Source organism: Lingula anatina, chromosome 1 (assembly GCF_051362555.1).
Source record: "Lingula anatina isolate TDL-2025a chromosome 1, LinAna3.0, whole genome shotgun sequence".
NCBI lineage: Eukaryota > Metazoa > Brachiopoda > Lingulata > Lingulida > Lingulidae > Lingula > Lingula anatina.
The window spans coordinates 23,233,251-23,252,394 of record NC_141767.1 but is presented as its reverse complement, the minus strand read 5'-3'; the positions used below and the strand labels follow the sequence as shown (position 1 = coordinate 23,252,394).

The following is a 19,144-nucleotide window of genomic DNA, read 5'->3' as shown; positions in this document are numbered from 1 at the left end:
TTCTTTTGTTCGAACCACTTTATCACTTCACTGACATGATGGATGCTTGAGCAAATATGTTCAACCAACATTTATTTTGTGATAAAAATGACGACCTGGGCTAATTCCCTTGGCGTGTTTAATAAATTTCTCAAAGATAACAAAGTTTCAATAACCCATCACATAACAGTCAACAAAGCAAGAAAAAAAAGGGGATGCAGCAGATTTGTAAAATCAAAGTCATACCGATAAAACCTACCTTAGAAATAGAATTCATTAATTCATATCACGAACAAGAATACTCAGGTACCCTTAATCCTGTCCTAGATAAAATCCTGACCCAATGTCCACGCGCAGTAACATTCTTAACAGGGCTTTAACTTAAGGCCCTTAACTAATGGGTCTTTTCTCCGAGACTTGCGAAAACACAAATGCTGGAAACGAATACGCACCACTACACACTGATATAGTTTGATGATGCTGTTGTCAACTTAGAGCATGGTGTTGCCTTAGTTGCTGCTTTATTCAAATACAGACTCAATTTGATCAGACTCACTCCCAAACACACGTTTGTGTTCCCCATCACTTGTATTGTAACTACTCAATATTGACAACCCTATAACAATACTTACTCTCCATTTATTCCTCGTACCATATTTGCTTGTTATGTACTGCCTTTTTAATCCATAATAGGTAATTAAACAATGGCACAGGAGAAAAATTCAGTGTGCATGCAGGTCAGATTACCAATGCAAGTCAATGCGCAAACTATAGTAAAGTAAACACTCTAAGAGGGCTATTGACCAACTGTTCTGTATAGATGGCACTACCACAGAAAAGGGCCAAGAGGGGACAGACTTGTTACCTCTGTGCAGTTCACACTTAACAAATCAGATTCAGTTAAGGACCTTGATGTTACCTACAACCCTGTGCTGTTGCTAAGTACTGATCCAAGCCGTATCTTATCCAAGGTTCACACTGAAACCAATAGACTAAAAAAAATCTGTTTGAAGCACGACTAGGATTAGTTTGTTAACTATGCATCAATGTAACGCGCGAACGACTACGGTAGTCATTATATTTAAAAGCAGAGGGCAGTTTAGTTCACTACCATAATTCTAAACTCCTGCTCACTTCAAACCTAGATACATACCATATATTGATTTTTACAAGAAGTAGCTACTTCATTTATTTGTCTGTTCTATATTTCTACATTACTGAACCCATCAGTGTTACATCACCACAAATCAAGTACAGTATGTCCAAACACTGCCATTTTTTTGGAAATAATTTGGTTACTAAAATGAAATTTTAGGGTTTATTGCAATGTGACCTATGAATAACCAGAGGAATCAAGCTCTGGGTTGACAATCTACTCCAGCTGATACTCTCCTGAAACCATCACAGAAATAAATTAAATTAGTACATGTACACGTAAAACCGGAAAAATAATGATCACTTATTAGGCAACAAAGAAAGTCCATATACATTTCAGAGAAATTTTGACTTCATCTTGTCCATGATTGTAGTACTGAACCTTTCCCCATTTCATCATTTCAGATAGAGTTTCCATACAGTACGATTGTGTAATCATTATGGATTAAGAATAAGATGTATTAGGCTGGCTGTGCCTGAAGAGAGGCTTCTAAAGTGACTTTCATTTTCTAAGAAAGCTATATTTGGTCTGGCGTCATATTGTTATAATACAGTATGTATGGATTCACTTCAAGGTGATCATCCTCAAAAACCAGTAGGTAGATACAGTGCCAGAGGATCACTGAAGTCAACAAATGGTATCAAGAATGGTCATTTTAGCTTAGGTATCCTTTTTTGTTGACAATTATTTATGATTATCGGCAAATATAGCCTTAAAAACTCAGGGAAATTTTATAACTAACAACATATGTAAACACAGCAGACTATGATATGATGATCATTGGAAAACTATGAAAAAACTTTGAAATGATGAACATTTATACTGTACTGAATGTAGGGGTCATTGCATATATTTTTATATGAGCCTAAACTCTATAATTATAATAATTTTTGATGCCTGCATATTTATGCTCTCTGTTGCTTTAGCATTTTTAAAAATTAATCTGTGTGACAAACAAACGTCTTAACTGACAAGGCATGTTTCATCAATATATGAGCAAATATCTACTGACATACAATCAGCAAGCAATGCCAATATGAAACAATTCTATGGAAAATGTTTCACTTATATAGTTTGAACTCAGCTAAAATATCTGTCACCTTTCAGCAACTTAAGCAACCCCCACCAATTTTACTTCCCATTGGTTTTTGAAGATATTCACCCTAAAATGAACCCTTACAAATTGCTCTCTCATAGTACAGTATCAAACCAAATTAGGTTGCCAAGGTAATTACACAACTATACCAGGCTTTCAGCATCTAGACTATACTGACTTTTTGGTACTTAGTCTGTGACTTCGAGTGTAGAATGCAATTGGTTTCTTTCCAGAAGAGTAGTACTTGCACAATACATTTTGATATCTATATAATTTCCTTTTCAAACACTAAAAATATTGATCACTTTAGTCAATAAAGAAAAAAAAGAATGTTATATTGATAAACTGTGGGAATGTATAAAAACAAAGTTCAGGAATGTTTATGAGAAAAAGAATAATTTATCACAATACAAAAAATTAATAATATCATAAATGATACTAAAAAGAGCAGACTTTTCTTTTTCCTAGATATAAATAAATGAGCACTTAGTCTAGTTATACTGTAAGAATAACAATTAAAACTGTAAAACATGAATAACATGAAAAATGTATTTTCAATTGATTACCATTTTTTTTTCTTGAAAAGGAATTTAATGTTCTATTTAAAAGTGTTTTGTAGTTCTAAAAATGTTTTATATATTTTAACAAAGTTTTATGTTCTTCACCCCTATAATCAGGCTTATCTAATAAAAAGTTGAATTTGGAGAATGCCAAAAAAAATACAGGTATGTTTTTTATCTTCATTGTTATTAATATCTGATTTAGAGTGTCCAGTAAAAAATATATGAAGACTCACTTACCTTACTTCTTTATGGTGAAGCTATTTGCACTGCACGGTCACCAAGTGATCTCTAATGTCAGTCAAATTTCCCATGATATATCCACATTGAGAAATCCTTATTTTCTCTTGGACTTGACCAAAAGATGTAGATGCTGACTTGATATCAAAATGTACAGGATATATAATCCAATCCAGTGAAGGGCCAATGAACTGTAAATCAACATATGCAACAAAAAGGTTAAGTGTGATACATTAAGTAAAATAACTTCATACTCATTACAGGGACTGTTCTGGAATTTACCACTTTGGCACAGCCTCATGTGACTGCATTGAAAAAAGGGACTTTTGTGTAAAGCTATTGGCAAACATTTACTTTTACATTAAAATTTATAAGTATCTTAACATGTGGAGTAGCCAAATTATGTTCCTTTGATTTAAACTGCCAAAATTGAATCAGCAAGTTGAAAACGCACATTCCAGTCTACTTACCATATCTTAAATGTGCCTAAGCAGTATTAAGTTAAGAAATTCAAGTATTTCCCTCAGTGTTTTTCTTAGAATATGACTTATAGTGCATGGCTTGGCAACCCTTACAACAATAAAATACTTGAATGGAGGTTCAATGCCACAAAAGTAACGACAAAACCATTTGGCCCTTTAAGTGCTGCAGACTGTTTGTAGACGTGTTCAGCAAGGCATGCTGGTTTCTTTCACATGTGCACCATTTTCTTTACCATTATCTGTATATTGATGTCCTTATTGTCTGGGCAAATGATTACAATCCACGCATATGCCACCTTTAATTTGCCATTTGCTGGGTACCTGAAGAAGTGTTTCAGCTATAGGTAAATAAATCAATACATCAAAGACATTTTAAAAAGCCAAGTGACTTATGGAAACCAAGGAAGAATGGTGGATTGTGTCGAGGTGGGACAACAACCAATCAACCACCTAGTCATGTAGTAGATGTGATAAAGCACACCAAGCACAATGAACTTTGTGGATGCTTTCACTGTTACAGACAAAGGTGTGAATAAATTATACACTGACTGCGCTAACTAAGGTTTAGCTTTAGGGGACAAGTGGTACATCCCAGCAATTATAAGTACTAAATGTTCATGATACGAGCCAATTCCTTACATAACTTAGATCTTAAAATGAAGGAGCATTGACAGCAAGGATTTTAAATCTTATGACATAAATTATAGATTTCCTTCATGCAAGCATTGGCAAATTTGTGCCTTTTCAAAATGAAAGTCCTCAAATACTGGTCCTTCAACATGTCACATTCTTTGTCCAGAAAAGCTGTGTCAGACTATGCTGGTTCATTTATTATTGACACTTTATACTTACTGTCAGAACCAAATATCCATAAAGAGTTTTATTTATGAGAAGCTCTTTCCGATGCATAATATGAACAAAGAGTTGGGGTTGGTGAAAGTTATGTGACAAAATTACTGTTGAAGTTAACTGCCCTTAAAGTAACCTATCATTTAAGCTACAGAAATCACCCCAGGGAAAGTATCTGACATCATTTTCCTATACTGAACTGAAACTATGGACAAGTATCTACTGACACTACAGATGAGACCCATGAGTACACTCTTTATCACATTTTCAGAAAAATAAGAATTATCAAAAAAAAAAAAAAAAAAAAAAAAAAAGAAAAAAACATTAATATATGTTTCAAAATTTCTAATCTATTAACAACTAGTTTGTCAAGCATTATAGAGATAATTTTTAAATATTTTTGCTAGTGTTGAAACTAAAAGTGAAAAATGAGTTTGCTTTTATCCCAAATAAAGATGTGACATTTATGAATATATGTATATATTATTGTGAGGCATGATGCTATTCACACATTTTATAAGTCACGCCATGACCCTCTATGGTCAAGAGTGGCACCATCAGTCTCAGTCAAAAAAAAAGGAAGTCGTAAATACCACAGAGATCATTCAAACCAGCATATAGCATATGATGCATATTTCATTGGGCAAATGCAGTTTGTTGACATTAGAATTGTACCAGATGTGGATCCCATATTGAAGCAAATACATATTTTAACACTAGAGACAATTCTGTTATTAGCAAGTGCAATAAGTATGTGACCAAAAAAGGACACATACTGGTTATAAGTAAGCACTAATTCCTTGCAGCAACAGGCACATAAGCAGAGGGAGGTTAGGAAGATTTGGAGTATAAAAGGTCTGATCTGATTCAATATTTGATCTACAGTAAAGTCTGTATCATTTCTCAAGTTGGGTCTACTGTGGGGTACATTTTTAAATGTATAAATGTCCACATTAAGTTCATGTACAACCCTCTCTAGCAATGAAAATTCCCAGGCATTTTATTACGGCCTCCAAGGAGGGCATGATTCTGCCTTTGTTAGTTTGTTAATTCCACTTAAATAGCCTAACACAAAAATTATGGATGAATTTTGATAAATTTTAAGGATAGGTCAGAAATAGACTGACTTAAAACTGACCATTACTTAATTTTAAGCACTGTGGTATTTAAAGATGCATACAAAGTCAATTTTTTGTCACAAAAACCAACCAAATGCCAGCATATAGTTTAAAGTAGTATAACTAAGAGAATTACCAAAAGGCATTGTTTAATTTTACCCGAAAATGATGTTTGAATGGATTTTTCTGCTGGCATTCTACATATGTAAGCTGTATGTCAATGGGGCAGGAAAGTGGGTCACAAAAGTAGGTTAAATTTACAACCAAAAACTAAAGAAAGGAGCAGTCTAAAGGTCTTTTATGGCTGATCGAGTGATCTATTCAGTTAATCCCTTGGCATGTCGAATTTATTTGAGTCATATAAGAATCTAGTAGAAGTGGTTTACATGTGTTACTGGGAATTCACGCTCCACCGATGCTCGGTTCGTATGTACCTTTAAACATGAAAATAATAATAAGGACTGAGCTGCCTTGGCAGAGGACTACACTCTCCGAGTGCTATTCAAGTTTATCTATTCATTTATTTATCTTCATGAGAAACCCCTTTTGCCATAAGACTGAACATTACATCTACATGCAGTTCATGTTAATTATTTTTAAATGTTACCCAATGCAAATGACAACAGATGCATAGTCTATTTTGGGTATCATGGCAGGTAGAGCAAGTTGAATGCCACTTGAAGGGAGGGGGGTGGGCATTCTAAGTAAACTAAGCTTTAGAAAATGAAATTTCACATATCTGCTTTGCCCATGTTATTTTTCTGTAGATACATGTACCTGTACACCCCTGCTTTTACAAACTACTTAATATATGCATTGTCTTTTTAAACATGGAAATTCCGTTTTCAACCCCATTATCCTGAACAAATAAATTATGCATTACATAACTACATTATATCCTTCGTTATTTTTATTCAAAGGTGTTCAATTGAATGTGCCCCTGAAGAAATGATGAAAATATGAGTAAATCTCATCAAAGTTGCATTTTCCTTCATCCCTCCCCTAAAATTTCTATGGAACGGTTATGATGAAGGGGTATGTATCTGAGGGTCTAAAATAACAGGCTGCATTTCAACAGCTGGACAGCATAGATAAAGCACTGAGTGGACAACAGAAATATCACCTCAATGGCAGGACAGAGACAATTCTAACCAACAGTTTTTTTCATGCAGAAAATAAGAGGTAAGAAAAGTTGAATTATCACTCTGCAGATTTATAGGCATCAAATTCATTTTACTTTTTTATTCTCTCTCTCTCTCTCTCTCTCTCTCTCTCTCTCTCTCTCTCTCTCTCTCTCTCTCTCTCTCAAATGGTGTATAAATGTTTTGCAAAAGCATTTCAAGCTATCAGCATTTTGGATGAAAACTTAGTAGCCATTTTAATTAAATGCTGTTTAATAAATTATGTCTTGAAAGTTGAAAAAGCACCCCCACCCTCAAAAGCACTCAACCATTTAATGTGTTCTTTGTGAAACTGCATGTTTAACAATGGGCAAGCAAAGAGTTAGGGTAATGTGACAGTTAATGATCGTCACCACCTGTAACACCTTCACGTACCAAGAGAAGTTAATGTCTGTGAAAAATGTCAAATGTTAAGAAGGTGTTTATGATATCTTTTGTGTGCTCCCCAAGTAGGAAATGAGCATGAAAACAGCTTAATTGCAGTTTCGACAAATCCATTCTTAAATACACTGCCTTTTCACTAGAGAAAAGTATTTATGTCCAATGAATCATTCTGTTTATATGTTACTCAAGCATTACATCAAAGGTATTTATCCTAACATTCCTTTGATAGCCAATATTAGGCTGATGCCATTAAATAATAATTGTTTTGGGAGAGATGCCTGTTACTAATTTGACTAAATATGTTTCATTGTTCTTTTGGTAAAAAAAAAAAAAAAACAGGACAAAAAGAAAAATTCAAATCTTGAAAAAAATATCAATGTCAGCTTGTAGAAATGGTAATTGCTTTTCATAGATTGACTTTTACCTATTTTACATGTTTTAATTAACACTGAAATATGATGTCTGTGTGTTTAGTGTCCTGAAGAGGGCAAACCCATTGACATTTTGACTGTTGACAGGAAACAAGATATTTTTTCTACAATAACAGCTGGTACTGTGCTGTCTACAAAGCCATTTTTTCTTTCAATCTTTAAAGCCATGAAAATAAATTGAAAATTATAGTGCTTGATATAGACACCACCCTTTTTTCTGAAAATATCATGAATAACTTGAACTTTAAACATGTGTTAGTGTGGGCTGTGTATATATTTCATATTTAAGTAATTATAGTTGTAAGACAAAATATTATTACCCATTGCAAATTCTAATGGTGAACCTTGGGAAGGGGAATATATTAAAATGATCCAATCCAGGAGTATAGTAGCTGAATAATTACATAACTTCTTCGCATATTTCTGTAAATGCAGATGAAAGGAGATTAGAAATCATTTTTAACAAAAGAACTTAATACCTACAGTACAGAAATAGTCAGAGACCACATCTGCCCAGTGTCATAGCCTCTGGCTACTGACTTACTTATATGCTTTAGAAATGATCACATGAGTAGAACAGCTTAGTATTCTAACTGCAGGACCATCATATAATCATTAGCTTTCATCTCCCTAATACAGATTTCTACAGATTTCCCATCACAGCAAGACATGGTCCTTGCAACAGTTATAATTAGCCAGTTGCTCATAAGAAAGACAAATTCTAGGGGAGAACCTTATTGTGATAAGAGTCCACCCTCTCAGTTGGGGGTTATTAGAGGGTTGGTCAGCACTGAAAGCAATCAGATAAAGGTAATTAAGGATATCCTTTCTTTAATAAATGTCACCTGAAAGATGCTATCATTACAGCACACTATGTTCTATTTATCTTTGATTAACAAACCACAGGTGGTAGGATTACTGCAATGTGTACCACACGTTCTCCCGCTGGAATAATATACATATATATATTTAAGAATTGCCCAGTATCGGTGCTCATTTCTGTCCATGCACAGCCTGTCATATTGTAAGAGGTGCTTCTGAAAGGAAATTTGGTACTGTAAAAGTAAGTGCAAATATTTTAGTATCATTTTGGCTGTAGAGTATACAAATTATCAGTAAGCAGTGATATTACCTAGTATGTAGCCAATTTCTAACTAGTCTGATTTATCTGTCCAGAGCACTCCCATTTGTGCTTTTACGATTTACTGACTATTAACACAACAGCGAATAATAGAAATGGAAAAGAGTGCCAGAGGCTGATTATGTGCACTAAAATTCACTTGATATTTATAATATAGAGCAGCTATATAATAGAATATAGACGGATGCGACATGCACTAGCTTTGGTATATGCTGCAGACTTGAAATTTGACATTCACAAATATGGTAACATGCATCAACCTACAGGGGTGGATTGAGGCCATCTTCAGGGTCTTCTGGAAGACAGTCAGGTTTTCAAGTTTACATTGATGGGTATCTAATTTTTTCTGTCAAAGATGGAGGATGGATCAACAAAGATAATTTGGAAGAGTCTCAGCAAATATCTCTTGACCTGCCCCTGAACCTGTTAGATTATTTCAGTCAAAATCAAGAAGGATTTTATAACATGATATACAGTAAAGAAAATATCTATTATGCAAAGATATGTCACATTATGACTTTTGTATGTTATCATAATTCAGATCTGAAATAATGCATTTATGCAACATGCTATTTTCAGTTCCAGCCATTTCAATCACATAAGCATGTTGGAGACTTATAAATATCAAATATATTTTCATTCAAGTTTTTCTGCACTTGGCTTTTGGATACAAGCATTCATTCCCTGCATTTTCCCACAGAATAAAACCAATTTTTCAGGAGGAGGAGATATTTCAAAAAGGATAAACATACATCATTTGTTTTTAAAAAAGAAATGGAAAAATTATTTAAAGATAACATAATCTTACAAGTGGTCCTTTTCAATAAACCAGCATGGTCTTAATAGCATCTGTGCCCTATCAGCACACGTGGCACTATTCTACCTGCATAACAATGGCCTTAATATCCTCATTAAGTCTGTACAAGCATAAGATTAAAAATAGATAATTCCTTGCAGGTTCTGATAGTGAATTATTTAGGTTATTTGACAGCTTTGTATGAAATATTCATGATTTAGTGGCTAATTATAATTGTGCTTTAAAGGAAAATCATGATGGTGCTTCTTGGAACACATTCATTGAAAAGATCTGAAAAGCAGATAATCAAAGAGAATTCAAACTTTCTGTTTGAAATACTAAGGAAATAATACGTTTTTGGGGTTTTATGTCAGACAAACTATTTTCAACTAAACCTCTGAAAAATAGATCAATAAATGCCATAACTCATATGCACTTTTATGTTGAGCCACCAAAATATAAAGAAAAGATTAGACAGGTGCCATTTACAAAACAGAAACAAACAGTTTTATCATGGGAAATAATTTTGTCCCTTCATTTGTCAAAAGCATTGTACTAAAACTGCATGGAAATGGTAACACATTTCACAAGCTGTCTGGAGTACCTCCGGCTTCTCCAACACAATCAACCAAGTGACTTGGGTCTGCGTTTCTCACCAACACCTGTATATTAAAGCCCCCTAATGGCTTCTTGATTTTAAACACTGATTAGACATAATTCAGGTTTTGAATACAGAACACATGGGGATTACTGTAAATTGTTAGTAAGGAGATTTGATTTTAAAAGAATGAAGGTGATAACTTGATGAACAACTGATGGAAGATGAAAGATAAAGAAAAGGGGGGGGGGGGGCGAGATAAAAGCAATCCACTTAATGATTATCAATAACATTACACATAATATTACAGCTTTTGGTTTATAAATGTTTTCATTTTATGGACCAGCCTTCCTTTGTAGTTGTGTCCCCAAATCCCATTATGAGAAATGTAAACACAAGAGAACATATAGTCCTCTTTAATCCGTCAGTTTCAAGCCTACGCCCAGACTTTTCAATGGGATCTAGAATAACATTTATACAAAAGATTATGGCACTTTTATGACATCAAGGGTGACCTAAAAAAGTGCCAGCACAGAGTTGAAAATAGCTATTTATTAACTGAATGCTTTTGGTTGTAGGTGTTTTCTGGCAGTTTCTGTTTCAGATAACTCTGGTGTATCCATAATATAATTTCAGTAAAATCCTGGAATAAATTGAAATTGATTACATTAGTCTGTATCCTGGGGGATTCTGAAATAAAATCATGACTTTTGAAAATTAACTTTGAAGAGTTCTGAGATCAGACAAAAACGATCTAGACATAATCATTCATCGCTTTAATTTAATCACTTTATTTTTTCAGACCTTCAAATTTTCCACAGATCTACAGACATGGACAATAACAGACTCTTTAGTCCAAAGCTGTTACAGGTAGGCCTCCTAGTATATTGATGTTATTTTAGTGATTCATAACATTAAAAGAGTGCAGCAGTTAAGCTGACTTGTTAGCATATAGTAGGAGCCCTTGTCGTGTGACTGAGGTGATTTATTACTAAGTGATTCAGGTGTGTGCACATATAAATGGGGCACACTCATTTGCATGGTCAGTAATAACCCAGGCACAGGGGGAAGCACATAACAACTTTCACCTTTCACAGACTAGCCAACAGACAGCCCAAGGATTTAAACTTGAAGTGTGTTTATCTTGCTTATTTCGTTATTGGTTGTTTTGTAAACAGTTTCTCTTTACAGACACTCCGCTCAAAGACTAAGCTGCGAGGACCTCATTGTGAAAACTCGTCCAACCAGTATGCCAGCCATTCTAAGGAAATAAATACTCTGGCTCACACAAAGGCAGCTTAAAGACTGTATAACGGACATTACCGCCGGTTGTATGGGACTCTCGGCAGAGACCAAAACAAAGCAAGATCAGAACTGTACAACCAGGATGATGGCCTCTAACACTGGGAGTTACAATTTAAGTCCCTCCCAGCAACAACTGTGCATGATCAAGGAATTATACTCCATGTCCAACATAGAATGGGATGACCAAGAAATCATTAACCTCAAAGACTTCACCAGCAAGCACCTGACTCCACATATAGTCAGAGTAGAACAGGGACAGTTTATGAACATTGGAGCATCAAAGCACATCCACCCAGGCATTCACACTGAGCTTCTCTTTCATTCTACAAAAACCTGCTCAAAGATTTTTGCCCAGGGAGTCAAAGTAAAGGACAGAAAGGTATCAGTTTTGACTCAGAACTTTTCTATTCCTAGTACATATCAAGGCTGGTTTGAGGTGCTATCAGAAGAGGGGAGATCTGTGCCACCGTTTGACACAGTGAGAGACTTGGCCAGACGATTTCCCAAAAAAGCCCTGGTAAGAGCCAATACCAAGGGGTACATAAACAATGAACGTGGAGAGCTATGCATGGATAAAACTAGAACTGTGCACGCAGGGGAGGTTTTGACTGTGGCTGGAGACGTGATGATCAGTCTGCCTAAAGGAAAAGGTAGGGCTAAGCTCCTCCGTTGTTTTGATCAGAATGGCTCTGGTGTATACTTGAACTTTGACACAAAAGGTGCCTTCAGCCCCATTGCTGAGAGGGACAATATTTCTGGGGTGCACATGATCAATGACCTCGTTGCCAAATTCCGCTTACCAATCATGGTGCGTCTAGTTTACGGAGTGGCTCCCTGTGGAAGTAAGCTCAAATTTACTGGATGTCTGCGCTTGATCTCATCAGATACAGACAGCATTGCTTTTGTTATGCCACTGGATATAAGCCAGAAAATGTTGCCTGTCTCATTATCAAAAGTATCACTGAAGCTCAGACCTGCAACCAACATTGAGAAAATCAAACAGCAAGATGCCTTTAAGCAGTTATATGAAAGGTGCTCAAACATGATAACTAGTTACTTGAACAGCATCCATGTTCTTGTGGAGATCACAGATTTCCAGTCAAACCAGCAACAGCAGCAACAACAACAACAGCAGATAGAGCCAGGATCTGCAGTCTACAAACCCAAGGAATTAACCAATCCAGATGTCATTCCCACCAATGTTCCCCCAGAGAGTCCAGACGTGATTCAAGAAGAGAAAGCTGAACCTAAACCTTCAGCCGAAGACCTTATATTTGAGGAAATAGATGATATTTATGTATATGTGCGAGAAGGGGGGCCTCCTCCAAAAGTTCGTCCACCTGCACCTTTACCTGCAAATGTAAAGGCAGATGATCAGTACTGGGAAGAACCAGACTATGAAACATTAGCTAGGTACAATGCCAAGAACAAAGTATCACAAACGAACAGTTCAGGCACTGGAAGCAAAAGTGGAGGAAGTAAGAATCTCTCTCGGCAGAATTCCTCAGAATCTCAGCCAGTTGTTGAATCCAAAGTGACAGCAAATGGAATTGTGCTCCTTGGAATAGACAAACAAAAAGATAAGCAGCAACCACCACCACTGCCTCCTAAAAAGTTTGAGAAATCCAAAAGTAGTGCTCCACATTTCTTTTCAAGATTTGTGAAGAAATCCACAAAACAGTCTCCGCCATCTTCCCAAAAACAGCCACAAAAATTCATTTTGGTGCCACCAGGTAAAAAACAAGCTAGTCGCAAACTATCCAAAGACATGAGAACCAGAAGTCATGATAGTATTGCTGAGATGCGACCTCCACCACCTATCCCAAGGCTTGTAACACATCATCACCATCATCCACCACCTACTGGCATCTTTCGATTGGATAGGCCAGATCGTGATTTGCGAAAAAGTATGTTCTTATGATATGACTCAAGCACTGTACAGTGCAGTATCATACAGCAAGAATAAAAGCATAATGATGAGGAATAATGACAATGGTAATTAAGGTGTTTTTGAGTTGTGTTTTTGAAGGCCTGCAATCCAAGGGCCAGTGGGCTTTCATTCTATGATCTCAGTGTGTTGCTTTGTCCAAATCTGTTTAAACTGGACCATTCAGTTTCAGCATACTTTATTCATCTCTAGATACAGCCATTCAAATTCAGAAATGACTGGCAAATTACTAGTTATCTAAGTTCTCTCTAATGTTTTTTTTTTCACTCCGACAAGGGGGTTATGTTTTTTACAAATTGATATGGATATATTTTTTGGTTGAATTAAATTGTAGTTTTAAGTATAGGGGCTGAATATGCACCCCATGTATTAAGGTCGTGGGCAAAGTATCAGACTAATCTCAGATTCTTATCAGAATTACTTTATGCTTCATATTGTAATTTGGAAGCCATTTATAGCAAAAAAGTCCATAGCTCTGACGCTTGGCTATTACGACCTTCATCATGAGTCACTAAAACTGTTTTGTTCGTACAGTGACTCTGTGCACACAATGCCTGCACTGTCTAGGTTGCATTCAGAAAAGTCTGATGCCTGTTGCTGATAAGTACCTCTTGTATTCCTAATGTTTTTCTTACAACCATTACAAAGTATAAATATGAACTGTTATAGTGCTTAGATAGATATATGGAGGGGCAGTCGCACATCCATGTATTTATTTTGGTTTTAACCAGTTTTTTTCAGATCCAGGTATGAAATATATGGTAACCAAAGGATTAACCTGAATTAAGAAAATAAAATACAATTGTACAACACTCATGTGAATGTTGGAATGTTTTCTATGGTAAAAATTATGGTGCTTTGGATGTTTAGACAATATGTCTTAGATATGCGGTATATGTTTAAGGTTGGCTGATACAGTAAGCAACTGATCTCTTTTATGCTTTCCTTTTCTCACATCAGTTTGAATTTTTACTAGGCTATTTTTAAAAAAGTTACAGTTTAATGTGATTGTTTCAGATTGTAGAAATTTCAAATCCTTCACCATCATACACTGTTTCTCATCAGATGTACACATAGTACCAATTCTGAATTGTGCAGAAGTCATCGAATCCTTATAAGTTAACAATCTTACATATTTTAATTAAATGGGGAGGATAGAGTCACTATCTCACCCACCTCTAACACTCATAAGAGCAACTTATGTACTGTACCATAAGGTCATACAGTTCTAATTCATAATTGGTATTAGTATGTAAATTGCTTCTTTACTGAAGCTGGGATCTTTCTGATAACATCTGTACAAACTTGAGTAAGGCACTGGTTCTGACAACTACAGTAATTAGGGAAAGAAAGAGGGGTTATCATGCAAGTAATTAGTGGGAACATGAGAGAGAAAATCACAAATGGGGATATACTTTGCAAAATGGATTGTGGTAGAAAACATGAATGGCCTTGCTGGCATAGAACATAGTGACTCGTCAGCTCAGAACTTTACTTAACTGAAGTTTCAATATGCTTGAAACAATGGGTGTTGATGATCATATCTCAGACAATGAGAAAGCAATTAAAATTGTTTAATTCACAGTCACAAGCAGAACCAATCGAAACTTCAATGTCAATGTTTTTTTTTTTTTAAATCAACACTTTCTTTCTTTTCACTCAAAGTAAAGTACTATGTATTCTTGTTCATAGTTTAGAATATCTGTATGAAGTTTAAAGTTTTTGTCTAGTAGGTATAATTTGCTACACTGGCAGTTCCATATTTCAGCCAAAAGTTCCAAATGCATTCTCTTCTAGTCAATATAATCTGTGGAACTGTGATATCTCTCTGATATATGCTGAAAAAATGTGATTTATCCATATTTTTGTTGTGTACAAGAAATTTAACATTTTACATTTTATACATATGTATATATAATGCATGTATAATTCCTGTACTTGTTCAAGTATGATTATTAATATTAGATCAAATGGAATAATAATATATCTGAAAATGATCAGTTTTCTTGTTTTGATATTTTTTTGCAACATCATTAAAAAACCAAAAACAAATGAGTTCCAAAAGTAAAATTTACTTTGAAATTTTTTTCAGCACCAGCAAGAAAATTTGCTAAAAAATATCTTGTCATTTAGATGACTAAATAGGAAGTAATAACACTCAGAAATGATGCGTCGCGGATTTCTCCTTCTTCCCACAGAAGCTAAGACGGATACAGACATTACCGTTCCATTAATATTCTTTTGAGCCATTCACGGATGCCAACTCCGCAATAAAGGAGTATAAAATGCATCAAAATCACATAACAACTTGTATAAGTAGCAATACCTGCAATTCCAATTTCAAATACTACAGATACAGTTGAGCAAGCTTTTTTTATTTCAAAACAGTAATGCTCGCTGTTAAGTTCCTTTCAAAACATACCAAAATTGGATGAGTAATGCTTCCTCAACCATCACTTTAGACATCTTAAATTTTGGAATTATCAGGATTCTAAAATGTCACTTATTAGTAATACAAAATTACAAATTCACTGAAGAAATTAGGGTTAAAAATTTTTTGGGAAATATTAACTGCAACAATTGGATATGTGTACATGATACACTTATACAGCTTTAAGCATCTTGCCTTTAAGCTATCCTTAATCAAAATTACCCTTGCATCTTTACATGACTGACTTCAATACTCTCTCCAATCAACACTACATATATAAGGAAGAGATGGTGCAGCAGTATTGGTCATAAGCCCTAGACAATAACACTCAACATTTATTCCACTGTTGTAATGGTGCGTGTGAAATATTGTCTTACGTGCTGCTGGAGTGCACTTATCCATGCAGCATTCATTGTCTCTGCAGTGTTATCAGTCCCCTGTCATGTTAAGTACATTGTACATGTCATTAGACTATAAGTCAGGAAACTTTGACGCAAATCCAGCACAGTTACAGCAGACACATTTATTTACCAACATACATTTTAAGGAGGTTTCTGGCCAGGTAATGTGGCAACAGCTGACTGATTTTCGGGTTTCATGCAAAAATTCAGCTTTTGAAAAGTGTGAAACTCAAAACATATTTTCAGGGTGGGAACTTTGAATAAAGCAAAATCAAATTTTATTTACAATGGAAATCATCTGAGATCATTCAAGTCTAATATCTTATGCCTTTGTGTAAAAATAATGGCAGAGGAGTGAGGTGGAGCAATGAACGAAAGCTGAAATAATTTATCCATGGATATTCTTCTGTTTGTTTTATCTTCAAGTTCTGAAATCTTTTGCACAACTGTATATATTCACCAATTTAATTTGTGTTATTTGTGTACTGCTTTTTGAGACAATATTCCAGACATATACTGAGCTTTCAAATATAAAATATTTTCTTCTTTTGAACCCATCAAACTCCATTATTCCACACCCACTTACTGAAAACTTAAAAAAATAGCAAGGGATATTCAGCAATGATAAGAGATTTTGTGGGAATGGCAGCAATCCTTAAAAGTGGTAATCCCTACAATGAATTTCCAGTTCCAAAACTCCGGAAAAGGACCAGTGCACACCAATGACAACACGGTACTCTGCAATTACAAGATAAAAACAACAAATGTCTGCTCATAGTAATAAAAAGACCACATATACAATGTCAAATGGATGTTAACTGAAGTGAATTTATGCCCTGTGGATAACAAAAATTAACATTTGATCTTACAGCAAGATCAAATGGCAATCATGCAAATAAAAGATGTTGTAATGAACAAAACAACATTTAAATTTAGATCTATACTGGACAATCTTGTGGTTTCAAAAATCTTGTGGAGCCTACAATTTTCTTCAGTACAAAGTTAAAAAATTGCACAATATATTTTTTGTTATTTATATCAGAATTAAATTAAAGAACTTTATATTCTGTTGGGAATGTAAAGAATCCAATGTTTATATTACAGCTACACTTCATTTCCCCAGAATATTCTATAAACTGCAAGCTTACCCCTACTGACAAAACTAACATCTGTAATTGGTAGATTCATGCACAATTCTGTTCATTTATTGCAACTTTTCTCTTTAGATTTTAGATTTCACACAGTCATTTCCATATGCATTATTTTCAATAACTTGATCTAATTACCTGATAATTAGTTAAATAATTTGCTTTGAGGTAATCTTAAAGTTTTTATGGATAGCATCAAAATTTGGTTGGTTTTCTGAGAACATTGGAAGAACATTGGGAGGTGCAATACTCTGAGAACATTGGGAACACTGCACCTCCACCTAAGCCAGATCTTGATGAACTAATTATTTAAACTTCAGTCAGTGTAGATAGCATTTGGGGATAGCATTGGGAGACCAGCCAGGGGCATTCACCTGCATTGATTAAACATCAAACTGCATTCAGAAATATAGGGGACATCTACATAAATATATATTTATATTTCACACTACATATCTCTGTTCTGTCTTTCTCTACATGACTTGTGCTTTTTGTGCAAAATCTGTCACATTTATGTTAATTCATGTTAAAATATCTTCTTTTATTTCTTTGAAGATAATGTATTCAGTTTATGTTTAATCACTTAAGGCAAGTTTATGTTAAACTGCCTAATGCACTGCTTGTAATACTTAATAATAAACATTATGAACCATCGGCCTCTCTTTATTCCTTTTCTTCATACATAACCAAACACTGGCCTGGGGAGAAATGAAAGACTTAACAATCAATTTAATTTTCAACGGCTTTTTTTTATTGATGCCAGGGGGATGATAAAGGTATCCCATTATCCTCCAGCTTTAAGAAATGATTCATGTGCAATCTACTGGGGAACCCCAGAGCCTGACACAGTAAACAATTATTATTTCTTTAAACAATACCAATAAACCTCAAGAGGTTTACTCACTAACCACAAGTATTAAGAGGGGCATAAAAATACCCTGAAAAAATTTTGAATTTGCATCTTCATCAAGTGAGAGTATACTATACTACAACTTGCTTCCAGGGGGAAAAATACTAGTCATGGTACCATGATGACATCAGTATTCCTGGAACCTTTTCAACCATAAATATTTTTTGTTTTTTATGAGTGAGAATTTTAGCAAAGTTTACATTGTTTCATGCCACATAGCATAAATCCCTGGACTTTGTCATGGTTTATACAAATATTTTATTTGTCATGGTTTATACAAATATTTTATTTATTTGGTGATTTTCTGGCCCTCTTTTCTTAATGTAGGAAATGAAGTTATGGAGACAGCTTCCATTTCACAAGACGTGAAACATAACTCTTTCTTAAATGACTATTTTCTCTCTCTGTCTTTCTCAATCAGAAAAAGAAGGTTGTAGAATAGCATGCCATTGAAGATCTAGCACAAATACAAATTATCCCCCTTTTTCTGCAGTCTAGATACGGTAAAGTGCCATGAGTTTCGAACGGCTCTTGAATTTCGAACGATCTTAAAATCGGCCGTCTGGAGTTTTTTCTGGACCATGAATTTCGGCAAGTAAGCAATTTTGCGCAATCTTGATTTCGTGAATTTCGTACACCTTAAAATCGGCCACCGGGCTATTCTCGCGCTTACAAAGATCTCACAGTCGGCAATGTTGCCCTAGCGTACCTTTACCTGAGTACTACGTGTGCGGCCCAAGGTGCAAGATAACGATCGGTACAGTTAGTTTAGGACGCTAAACAACTTCGTCATATCCATTCATTCAGATAACAGTGGAATCTATTAAGAGTTGTACTGTCGGGCTGTTGTTTCTTTACCGCAGTATTCGGTGTGAGATAGCGATCGGTAGTTTTGCTGAGGCGCACATAAGCATTGTGAACAGTAGAGACTTCAGTAACAGAACAAAAGAGCAATATTAAGAGCTGCAATAAAGATTACCATTATTGCTT

The 19,144-nt window shown here is 35.0% G+C and overlaps 2 protein-coding genes across 21 annotated transcripts in view; one reads left to right on the top strand and one right to left on the bottom strand.

Moving 5' to 3' along the window:
- Nucleotides 1–791, bottom strand: part of LOC106169386 (putative 3',5'-cyclic phosphodiesterase pde-5) — a 44,307-nt gene extending 43,516 nt beyond the window's left edge. For 5 of the 17 annotated variants that reach the window (XM_087017658.1, XM_087017647.1, XM_087017665.1 and 2 more), the window contains exon 1: nt 239–531. In XM_087017658.1, coding sequence (XP_086873784.1) covers nt 239–256 — 18 coding nt within the window. In that variant the 5' untranslated portion in view covers nt 257–531. Of the gene's footprint in view, nt 1–238; nt 536–611 lie in introns of those variants that run through there. The other 12 variants (XR_015335467.1, XR_015335466.1, XR_015335468.1 and 9 more) reach the window with 6 other exon arrangements.
- Nucleotides 792–6,489: 5,698 nt separating this feature from the next.
- On the top strand, nt 6,490–15,261 carry LOC106169383 (uncharacterized). 4 transcript variants are annotated; one of them, XM_013548831.2, is made up of 3 exons: nt 6,490–6,662; nt 10,814–10,881; nt 11,203–15,261. In XM_013548831.2, the coding sequence occupies exon 3, from the start codon at nt 11,345–11,347 to the stop codon at nt 13,235–13,237; it is 1,893 nt and encodes a 630-aa protein (XP_013404285.2). In that variant the 5' UTR covers nt 6,490–6,662; nt 10,814–10,881; nt 11,203–11,344; the 3' UTR covers nt 13,238–15,261. The 4 variants fall into 4 exon arrangements, with proteins under 4 accessions (XP_013404285.2, XP_086855388.1, XP_013404286.2 ...); XM_086999262.1 differs by having other exon boundaries at nt 11,190–15,261; XM_013548832.2 differs by lacking the exon at nt 6,490–6,662 and adding an exon at nt 8,373–8,539.
- The last annotated feature ends 3,883 nt before the right edge of the window (nt 15,262–19,144 follow it).